The 12230-nt window shown below is 40.3% G+C and overlaps 1 protein-coding gene across 1 annotated transcript in view; it reads right to left on the bottom strand.

The window, feature by feature from the left end:
- Positions 1–782: 782 nt before the first annotated feature.
- col8a2 (collagen, type VIII, alpha 2) overlaps positions 783–12230 on the bottom strand; it is a 39131-nt gene continuing 27683 nt past the window's right edge. Inside the window, exons 2-3 of the mRNA XM_026347671.1 lie at positions 9473–9664; positions 783–5898 (exon numbers count right to left, since the gene is read on the bottom strand). Coding sequence (XP_026203456.1) covers positions 3995–5898; positions 9473–9635 — 2067 coding nt within the window. The 5' untranslated portion in view covers positions 9636–9664 and the 3' untranslated portion in view covers positions 783–3994. The remainder of the gene's footprint in view (positions 5899–9472; positions 9665–12230) is intronic.

Below are 12230 nucleotides of genomic sequence, written 5' to 3'. Positions count from 1 at the left end.
TCATGGGTTGTTTTGTAACATATGCTGTTTTTAATTTGATGTCTTTATCCAATGAAATATCAAATAGTTCCAGACAATTGATACAGTTATTTATAGTATAGACCATGGGGACGTCTGCTGGATGCGCATCATAATAGGTTTATTTAAAAAAAAAAAAAAGGGTTGAGTGGCTTATTTGTCAGTGTTCCTGTTTGTGTCAGACCCATAGATTTACAAACTATATTCATGCTTTGACAATTTAACCTCTTACTGCATGGCCCATTAAGATAAAAAAAAAAAGAAAAAATACAGATCTATATAAGCCTGTCTTAAACAAGACAACCACCATAAACTGGAATAAACTATCTGGTACAAAGTTAGACATACAATGTACTCCGTTTCAGATGTCTTCCTGGAGGATTATGCCAATAGGAGTCTTTGACCTCATCTGTCTTAGGATGACGTGAAACAGGCACAATCTGAGACAAATGTTGATATTGTCTAGATATATTTATACTCCTGTGATGTGCAATGAACCCAATATCCAGCTGACTGGCTGACACAAATGACTATTAATAAAGTCCAAGCTTAATTTAATAGCACACTCACATAACAGGGTTCTTTCAAATATGTTAAGAGTCCCCAAATGCTGTTTTGTACTGCAACTGTATACCTCCCTCTAGTGTCCATTGCTTTGGCTGCAACAGATGCCTCAACTAAATGTAGAAATAGTTTCCTACAACCAGTCAGGGGCTACTAATAAAAGGACAAAGAAAGTGGAGAGTTTTTTTTTTTTTTTTTTTTATTGATGTGGTATCAATACAATCAAGTACTGTAGATTTTGCATAAGCAGACAAACATTTTCAATCAAAAAGAGTGCATTTTATACCCAAATTCTATTGCATAGAGTGCACGCAATAGCCTTGTATGACCAAAATCCTATATGCTGATACATATAAGTCCACAAATAACTCTTCACAAAAGACACTAGAATGCTAACTACATGTTGTAAATGCTCTTAACTCATCAATGCTGTTAAATACCATTTATACGTTCTAGGCTTCGGTGGTCGGTTTTGGCATCCCTATTAAATTATCATAAATGTATAAATACATCTTCATTAATTTCATGTGCAAATGGGAATGGCCGTTTTTATTTATTGAAATTAAAACAAACAAATATCCCTTAAGAACCGAAGCAAGGCTTTTTTTTTTTTTCCTTTTTTTTTTTTTTACATAACTTTTTTTGATTTTGTTTTTATAAAGAAAAAGAGAAAACACTTACTGTAAAAGCAATTTGTGTTTGAGACATTACATGGATGTTACTGACACTTGTTTAATGATTTGCACACAGGGCAAACTCCACAAGTAAGTAACATTGTCTATGAAAACATAAGGACAAAGAGTAATACCCACATGTAACTCACATCACCGTTTCATGTGTTTAAAAAAAAAAGGCAACATACAGTACATAACGAGCCTTGGACTGTCTTACAGACTCACGCGGCAATAATGATACATTGCAGTTTTAAGGTGTTCATATTATGAGACAGAATGGGCAGAAGCAAATGCATTGACTGCATTACACTGATAGAAAATACTGATTAGAAATCGTCTTAGCACTGCTTCTCAAGAGTGACTTCAAAACTGACTGTTTATGCGTAGTGACACAGCATGATTTGTACAAACTATTGAACATCAGACAAACGGTATACATTCATTCTGACTAGAAAACGTAATATTTGGCACAAACGTTCTGTACATTGACATTCTTCATTCGGGGTGGTCGTAATTCAGTGTAATGTGTTTGACTGGCATAAGTTAGACTGAAGCAAGGCTTTTTTTTAGACAGGGATTCTGTGTGAGCTGAGGCACCTAAAGTCACAGAGACCTCAATATCAGCACCATTCTCTCATTAGTTAAATCACAACCGTTCTTTTCATTCCCCAAACCTCTTTTGCAATTTCTTATTCATGACTTGGTACAACACAGAATTATTGCACACCATGCAACTCATTTGATCACTATGCAAAATAGCCCATTCAATGTTGCTCCTATGACATATTCATTACATTCATAACTTATTCCCTTACGTTGCAAAGGCACAATTAGAGTGTTTGGAATTTTCTTTAAAATCCAAAGGAGGCGGAAACATTGGTGGGACATTCAAATGACTGTGAGTTCTTTCCAATGTTTTGTGTTCATGACCTGACGGCTGGGAGGGGGCAATGTGACACAACTACACACACATACACACATATTGACAGACAGAAATGTATGCCTAATATACAAGCACATGCATACACACACACACACAGCATGTTTCTTTAATGCCTCATCCAACAGAAATGAGTAAATACACAGCTCTCACCTCTTGCCCACCACCTCTCTGAGAAATCTGGCAAAGGTTTGTTAAATTTTACACAATTTGTATTTCACAATCGGTGGGCCTCAGTCGAATCCCTTCACGAATTCATGGAATAAATGCAGATTGATTCTCATTTGCAACTGTATACATTGACATCATTTATTTCTGAAATATTCACAACAACAAATAATTCTCAGTTGCTCTAATTTGCCGCTGTCACACAGAAACTGGCGCTGTAGGAAGAATGTAGATTAGTTTTATTTCTTATAAATTTGTTTCTTTATTAATGTGCAGAAATGAGTTTACAATATCTTTGCAGATTTTGCAATACATGGTCATAAAAAGGACTCATAGGATACTGGACACTCAATACTCCCTTGGAATGTTAATGTGATACTGATTTATTAATAGCTAGTAAACCATTAGCAAGCAGTGATGTCAGGGTTAGAGGATGTGAAGAGCCTGCCTTTGACATGATGATAAAATTTGCAGTGCAAATGGGAAAAATCTGATCGATACAAGGAAACATGTTGTCGATCCAGCCATAGCTGTGTCCTTAATGTCTATTTTGCAGATGCTCTCAGTATCTATTCAATGGCATGTAAACATTGACTGTATGTATGCATATTGTTTTCAGAGATAGAAAAAAATCATCTTCGGAGTTTAAAAGAGATGTTGTCCTTGCATGATGTCACTAGGCCGCTTCAAAAGGGTTATTTGAATTTAATAGTTTTAATACTGCAAGGTCATATTTATCCTTGGATTGTGTTTCTTGGACTGCATTTCTGGACAGGTAAATAAATTAAGAACGGCAAAGGCCTGTCATTGTAAATGGTTGGTTGCTATATTCAGAAAGACAAAAACAAAAAAAGCACCAAATTGTATAAAGCTCACAGTGAAAAACAAATTATTATCATTAATAATTTGAACATACCAGTTGTCGTTGTTAGAGTACCAAACAGGTCCATCAAAAAGTGAATGCCAATGGTATTACACCACCAAATGCCTTGTTTTGCTGCTGTTTGTCTATATTTTCTATGCTATATTGCTCTTTATGTCAGTATTGCCATTGATGGTTTAAGTAAGAAAATGAGGGGGATGTGACTGCAACTAGAGGAACCAATCACACCTCAGGGCGTGGTGACGTTGATGTATGGTGTCAGAGCATGTGGGCAGGATGTGCAGTCACATGGGAAGGTCTGTTACTAGCACATTACAAAGTAAGGCACTTAATAGTCTGAATCCAATAAACAGCAACATCACGGATGACAAGGATCAAATAATAACAATAAAATTATGACATTATAATAATTAAAATAATATACGCTAAAAAAAACACCAACATAAAATACAACCCAATAAACACAGTTGAAGGACATTAAACAAATAACACAGTATGAAATTCCTTCCCCTGCCTTTTAAATCTTTCTATATTTCATTCACAAAGTTTGTATCTTTTTTTTCTTTTTCTTTTCTTTATTTTTTTTCTTTTTGTTTTTTGCTGTTTTTGAGGGTGAGACGGATAAAGATGATGGCAGGAATATTGTGAATTTTATGGGTTTGTGTTTCTATTATGGCTGCAGGTATTATAGGATTAGGCCTGCTCGGAGGTGCCAATATGGGAACATGTTTGAAGGAATGAACAGGGTTATCTGGGACAGAGCAGGAATCCAGAGAAGGAGGAGTGGATGTACTCTGTAGAATAGAGGCCATTTGCCTGATCCGATGGCATCTGGATCCATACCTGGTCTCCCTCTTTCAGCTCTAGGACAGCACTACCTGATGCCTGGTCCATGTATCCTTTCTTGTATTCATCATAGGTGTATGTTGCTGGTATATTGTTCATGTACAGTGCCACCCACAAGCTAGTTCCCTTTACATGCATGTGGTATGCAAAGTAGTAGATGCCAGATAGAGGAGCAGTGAACATACCAGTGGCAGAGCTGTAGGCATTTTGCCCGTTGTACAGGGTCCTGTCAAATTTTATTGGCATGCCAGAGGGAGGGAAAGGTGTGGTGAGGATCGCTGTAAAGGCCGGTGCTACAGAGGCAGAGAGTGGAACTTGATTATACACAGGTCCCTTTCTGCCCCCTGGTACTTCACCCCCTTCCAACCCTGAATTTTCTGGCCCTGCAACAACAGTTTGGCCATTTCCTGGAAGACCTGGGGGCCCCGGAGGCCCAGGAGGGCCAGGGTTACCATTAAGTCCAGCAGGGCCTTGTTTCCCTGGAGGACCTTGGGGACCAATAGCTCCCTTCTCACCCAACTTCCCAAGTCCTGGGGGCCCTGGAAGACCAGGTTCACCCTTTGCACCAGGAACACCCTGTGGCCCCATGGGACCCATAGGTCCTTGAAGACCAGGAATGCCTGACTGACCCCTTGGGCCTGGAGTTCCTATAAACCCTGCCTCACCTTTAGGTCCTGGGGCACCAGTCAGCCCTGGATTCCCAGGAAGGCCAATATGCCCTGCTTCCCCTTTGGGTCCAGGTTTTCCTATAGGACCATTAAGCCCAGGGATTCCTTTTTCCCCAGGGATTCCAGGTTTTCCAGAGACTCCACTAGGGCCTAGCTCACCTCTGAGACCAGGCAATCCTGGAGGACCCTGGGGCCCTATGTCCCCCTTCTGTCCTGGTATTCCATGTTTTCCAGGGAGTCCCATTGGACCTTGAAGTCCTTGTGGTCCTGGTTGTCCATCAAGACCTGGCTCCCCAATTGGGCCTACCAGTCCTTGTTCTCCTTTGTCCCCTGGGAGACCAGGTAACCCACCATGGCCCTTTTCTCCTTTTGGCCCATTCAGACCAGGTTTTCCATAACCAGGAACCCCAGGAAATCCTGGCAGACCCTTTGGTCCTGCCTCACCTTTTGGACCTACTAGACCTGGTGCTCCTGGCATTCCATCTAGCCCAGGCTTTCCTATGCCAACTGGCCCTGGTGCACCTTGTAGGCCTGGAGCCCCAGGCTCTCCGGGTTCTCCACGATCACCTGGGAGCCCTTCATCACCTTTAAGACCTGGAAGTCCAGGCAAACCTTTTGGTCCTGGTTTGCCTATACCTGGAAGACCAGGTGGTCCTGTACTGCCTTTTAGCCCCGGAAGACCCCTTATACCTGGAGGCCCTGGCTTCCCATTTCCATTCTCACCTTTAAACCCACGTTCACCAGGGGGGCCAACAATCCCCTTTATTCCTGGCTCTCCCCGCAGACCAGGGGGTCCTCTCATGCCTGGAAGCCCAGGTTTCCCATTCAGAGACAGGCCAGCTGGGCCAGGAAGACCAGGCTGCCCTGGAAGACCTCTAGGACCTGGTTCGCCGCGAGGGCCAACCTCTCCAGTAAGCCCTGGCATCCCATTTGGTCCAATCTTTCCTGGGAGACCTGGAGGTCCAGGCTTACCAATTCCAGAAAAGCCAGGAGGCCCCTGAGGGCCAGGCTGGCCATTAAGACCTGGTTTACCCACTCCAGGTTTTCCTATTAGCCCTGGTGGCCCTGGTGGGCCCCTTGGTCCAGGTTTCCCTTGGGGGCCGGGTTCCCCCTTCACTACCATCATGGGAGGTGCATCTAGATGAAGAGAAAATGAGCTTGCTGTCAGTACAATAATGTATTACAAAAAAATAACATCTGAAAGGTAAATGTCTTCATTTGTATATATAGTCTATAAAAATAAAAATAAATACAATCTTGATGTAAAGATGATTTCTTATCACACTGCAGCTCACTTCATCCCTCGACTGCTGCACCATTAGAAGTAAATACGGAAATCACCAACATGGTTTCACTCTAATGTAAGTTTGTAAGATTGTTAGAGCAATGGAATGCCAGGCTTTTCAAACAGCCAAAAAAGAAAGAAAACAGTCATAAAAATTTCCACAAAAATGCTTTATTTTCCTTTAATAATGTAAATATAAATGTTAAATAAATGAGAGATTTCTTTTTCACTAACAAATAGTTTTATATGATAAAAGTATTTATGGAAGGTAATTATACATACAGTAAATTAGGCTACAATATGTAAGCTGGACCATATTAACCATGTATTGTTGTTACTACAACAAGGATCCAGCCTGTAAAGAAGAAATACTTATTGGTCAACAACAAATTAGCAGAAATGTTTCATATTTTTGATAACCCGCCTAAGTTTGAGCTGCAATAACTATTAAGTAAGCGAGAATATACTTATTAAGCAGAAGTAAAAGGGCAGGTCACTAATCTATATATAAAACAGTGCCAATTATGTTTCTTCTTTGCATTTGAGTTTCTGCAAATTGCATTTTTTGATTGTGAAAAACTACACTAATAAAGTATGCCACATATTATTCTATGCTAACACAGTGTGCACAGCTAACACTCTGTGACTTGGCCACACAACAACACAGACTTGGCCTGCACAGCACTGCAATAGCCCTCAACCAGTTTCAGCATCCTTGTTTCACTGCCTCTTCTCACAGAGAAGTGCATATTTTAGTGTCTGTTTGGATCTCAGTGAAATTAAATTACAATGTCTCAAGGAGGCCAGCACCCTTCTGAAATCTTGAAAGCTGGGTTTCATTGTGTTGTGTTATACAAACTAACCCTTTAGCTATGTAAAAACAAAATCTTGTTTTTTTAAATCATATCCAAGTGTCCTGTGGTCTTCGCAATTCTGGAACCTGCCAGTGCAACCTTATTGTTGTACTCACAGAATTACAGATTACAGAAATGCCTTAGGCGTCATATTCTGTTCACCTGAACAGTAAAGCCAGAGACTGTGGGAAAACAGAACTCTGTACATTTATGCGTAACATGCTTGCAGAAAAATTCAAGTTGCAATTTACAAAAAAACCATAATGTAACCACAGGACACTGCTTCCCCCTAGTGTCAGTAATTGAGACATACCACCTTTTGTAGCTCAATATTTGAATTCAAACACGTTAAACGTAACTAAAAACGTAGGTATTTGGGTGATAGAATTGGAGTAACAACAGCACGCTGATGAGCTGATGCATACATGCAATAGTAATGTAGTGAGGTTTATATGCTATATTTCTAAGTGGTTTAACATTAAACACACTCGGGATTTTGAAAATGTAGCCCAACAAAAAATAAGCAATAAAGACCAACGCAAAGGTAAAATTCCGGTTTTTACTGTGTGGATCTTATTTTTGCATTGGGATCAGATTTGCTAATTAATGCTATTGTTTATTCTTTTATTTTAGCCACCACAGTCTCTGCTAAAATCTGCAGATGCAGCAAAGTTTGAAAAGGCCAGCAGCATTAGGAAAAAAACAGCCTTGCACAGTAACAAGAAGAAATGTTTGTAGATATAGTACACTGTTGTATCCAAGTCTATCTGTGTGTCTCATTGAGAGTGCCCCCTCAAGCCAGATTCAATTTTACACCATTAGTGAATTTAAGAATAGTAAGGTTGTTTCTGGATTTTTCATCCATTATTTTTAATGAGCATTACACACTCAGTTTTCTTCTTGCCTCCTAGCACCTAACTTCTTCATTTTCATCATTGTCACGATGCTCTCTGGGATTAAAAGACTGTAATCGCTCACAGGCATATTTGTATAAAATAAAAGTACATCAATCATACTTTTGTAAAAGGTTACTTTTACTGCACTTTGATATTGAACATTGTACATTTTTATTCATTCATTTATTCATGAGAACCAAATATCAGACTTGTTATTGTGTTATCAAAACCATTATGTTCATTACTCAACAGTAAGTATATTCAGTACTTTTACATACATTTATTTCTTGGAGGAGTGCTTGTACTTTAAGTACATTTAGAGCATTCACTTAGTTGAGAATTTACAATAGAACCTGTAGTGAAGACGCCAAGAACTTTAACTGAGAATCAAGAAGACTGATCTGAAACTTATTGATGTTGTTGTGCAGGAAATATTCGAGAGGAAAATAAAGAACATTGCTGCAAAACTGTTCACTTTCGCCTCTTTTGGTATCTAACAACAACCCATTTTTAATAGTGAGAAATAACATGAAATGTGAAATAATAGATATTAATGTCCTGGGTACTTATTTATTACTAAACTTTAGTCTGTTTGGTATGTCACTGAAGCCTTATCTTTGTCTGCATTGTGTGTTTCTTCCTTATGTCTGAAAAGTTAACTAAAAGGTTACTGCAGGATAGCGATTAGATGCTAAACTCGAAGACACACACATCTCACACACTCATATTCATAGATTAATTAATTGGCGATGTTGACATTTGACCACTAGGTGGGAGTAAACGCATTGATGTGAGCCATGGCCGACTTAGTTTCCCTCCTCCAACTCTAAATCTTGTTTCTGCCACACTCTCCGCAACGCTATTTGCAGAAAGCATAACTTTAGAGTAGAGTAGATGTCTCTGGCAGTTCTTTGATGATTCTGTGAGAGATTTAAATGGTGGAATTAATCTGAATCTAATGTCTGCAGTACGTCATTGTCAAACATTATTTCCTGGCTTCGCTTTTAAGAAGGAAGTGTGCAAGTCATATGATGCCGAATTAGGTGGTGGAGTCAAATTTGAGACTGGTGACAATGACAACATGCACTCTTTTTCCCCAGAGTTAACACCATCCTTTGCCTGAGCCTTTTACATAATCAGTTGTTATTTCCTTCACACTCTCTCCTCCATCCTACAGCTGAGGAATTGTGGTAAACAGTGGTGTTTTCAGGAGTAACAGCTTCCAGATGGTGGGAGAACAACTAGCCCTGTGGAGCTCAGCAAACAGTGAGCAATCAGGCCCACTCATTAGTTCCCAGCTGAGGACCTGCCAAATACTGGTAGACCCACAGGGGATTGAGACACATATTGTAGTGAGGCCTTTAACTGCTTGGAAAGAAAACACGTAACCAGTGGCTTTAAGTCTGTTGAGGTTTCTGGGACAGTAACTGTAGGTAGATCTTCTTAAACAGCAATGCTGGAGGAGGCTGTCTTTTCTCTATTTCTGTATGTCTCTGTTCTTTACTCTGTTGGTTTGGACATATTGTACTGTAAAGCATAATCCACACCATGCTCAGTTTGGTTTAAATAGTTGGAAAATATGAAATTCTCAAGGTAATATGAGGGAACATAACTTTAGCTCAAAACTGACGCAAGAAAAGAAGTAGACATATTCTACACAGACAGGGATCACTTACCAACGTAATGTCCTTTGCCCTCTCGAAATGGGGGTCCAATAGGCCCTTTCATCATGGGTTGCATGTACTTCATTTGTGGCATAGGGGGATAACCTCCAGCAAGAGCGCGTCCCCCTAGCATCAGTAGCACACAGACAGGAGCCAACAGCATGGTCACCAGCATCCAAGGCCTCAGGTGTCACACACAAACAACTGGGGGTAACAGAAAAAAGGTAAGGGATATTTGTTACTGTTTGCTATTTAACAGTGAAGAAGTGTTGACGCATGCATGCTAATAAGCTGAAATTGCTGAAATAATTAACTTTATGCATTTTGAAGTCAGGCAGTGATGCATTGCTGTAAATATTTGTCCTTCTCTCTACATCTTCTACAAGCAAAGTATCTCTGCACCCTATCGGAGCTAGCCACAGACACTGGCCAAGTGAGGGCAGGGACACGTGTTTCTTGCAAAGGTGAAAAGTGTACAATGTTAAGAACTACTACTACTAACTACTACGATAAGTTTGGATGATTACTTATGAGTATTATATACACTATATAAACACTAAATGTAGACACACACACAAAAACACTATTTGCCTACTCTTAGCTGCTGCACAGGTAGAGCATTTGGCAAGTACCTGGCTTGGTACAAATGGTCCTCAGACTGTGAAGGGCAGAGCTGTTGACTTTAATTTACCACATCACTCTCTGCTAAATATTTTCACAACTGTGGTCAGTTGTGAACACGAAACCACCAGAGGATAGTTAGTGTGTTTATATATTCTAAGTGAACAACTGTAGGTGTCCAAGATCGGGCTTAAACTAGGGAAATTATGTGTGAAATGGCATACATTTTCCCATCAACTCTTCCCCAGGCTGCTATCGTCAGCTGTAATTTTGTGATAATCTGACGTTCTGCCTGCTCCTGCGGGGAAATTGTTGAGGGATGAGAGAAAATGGTGCGAAGCAGCAGGTTTTCTCTCTATTATTTTCAATTTCACTTCAATTTCATTTGTAGGACTATACAACAATGTCACAACAGTAACAGGGATGGGTGACATTTGCCAGGCCAAATTAAATACAAGAGAGAAAAGAACATTTAAGCTGATTATCACCTCTTACTTAATTTGGGAGGCATACCTTGATTACACAGTCTTTAAATGTGCTACAGAAGAGCTCTAGCCCATTATACTGCATGTCGTCCAGCCACATTAGCCATGTCCAAGACCTTAATCTGTTTTCAGATCTGGCCACACGTTCTCACGTGCACGCACACACATGCTTTATATAACATGATCAGAGTCCCATTGTCTCGCAATTCATTGATGTGGGCATCAGACATAGTCCTGTGCTGTGGTTTGACAGCTGTCTGGATGTGGGAGCAGCATGGTGATGGCATGAAGGAACCGGTGGTGCTCTTTCACACCCAAAGGTCAGACACTCCTTCGTTTCTTTTATTAATGCAATCTTTCGGTTCTGGTCTTCGTGTGTCTTTGGATCTGTTACTGCATGTGTGTGGTGATTTCTTGTCTCAGTAAAATCTGTTTTATATAAAGTGTCATTCCGCCTGCCAGACAAGGTTTTTTTCACAGCAACTTTGGATGCTGCTCGTGTTTAACGGCTGAAGGAAGCTTTGATTCTCCATTAGCTCTTCTCTCCTCTCGAACCCAGGGTTTTTATTATGGTTTGTTTTGAATGGACCAGTTTTCTGTGAAAATGGGCGAAAGTTAATGAGTCTGAGTATTTTCAAGAAACCCACTCGCCAGAGGTATATATTGGGTTCTCATGCATTCTGTACAAAGAGTGTGCTTTGTTATGGGTGGGTGTTGTGTGTGATGACCATGTACAAGTCATGGTCAAGTAGTGGCTAATGGTGAGCAGCCAGAGAGCATTGAATGAGATTTTTTTTTTAACAATGTCTGCAAAGCTTTTCAACAAAAACGTCGGATAAACAGATTGTGGAAGGTTTTACTAGTCTGAGCCTGATCCCTGCTCAAATACAGCATCTGTGTTTAAGAGTGTGTCTTCACAAAGTTTGATGCCTGCAGAATAGTTGGTATCCAGAGCTGCCTGTTAAATTACATCTACACCAAAACCACAGACCCCCGTACCAGACAGGCCTCCCTGCCAACCAGCCAGCAAGTCAGCCAACAGCCAGACACTGCCCTTCCAATTCTGCTTGCTGTTTTTCCTGTTTACGTCTTTTAACAGCGTCGTCCTTGCTTTTTTCGTTTTATTCTCTTAGGTTAAGAAGTGAGCTGTGATTCATAAACAAGTATAATGCTGCAGACTCACACACTTACGGCTAATTACAAAAGAACTACCTCTAGAAAACCTAGAGAAGTACTTTGGGTAATGGCTGTAAAACAGGAATTGGACTGCTTAGCTATGCGGTTGCTAAACAGTCACAGACACAGTCCTGATCTCAGCAGACATGACTGCGATGAACACACCTTCTCCGAAGCACTTGCGATTTGAAGTCTGCTGTGAGCTCCCAGATGACTACCACTCCCTGCTTCCAATTAACTGCTGTGTGTAATTTGATGTAATTTTCAAATCAAAAAAATGTCAGATAATTTTCAAATTAGAAAATGTCAACTCGTGTTCGTGTTACTGCTGGGCCTCAGGAAACTCTCACAGTTGAACTCTCCTCTCACTCTCTCCTATTCAAATCGAGTCCATATCTGCAACTAAGCAAGTCACAGACAACTGAATAGTGAGTATTTTATTATAGGCTCCACTGCTTTGTCCTTTATGGGAACAAGACACTCAGAGA

This window comes from Anabas testudineus, chromosome 11, assembly GCF_900324465.2.
Source record: "Anabas testudineus chromosome 11, fAnaTes1.2, whole genome shotgun sequence".
Taxonomy (NCBI): Eukaryota; Metazoa; Chordata; class Actinopteri; order Anabantiformes; family Anabantidae; genus Anabas; species Anabas testudineus.
The sequence above is the reverse complement of the archived record's forward strand: the minus strand, read 5'-3'. Positions and strand labels throughout refer to the sequence as shown.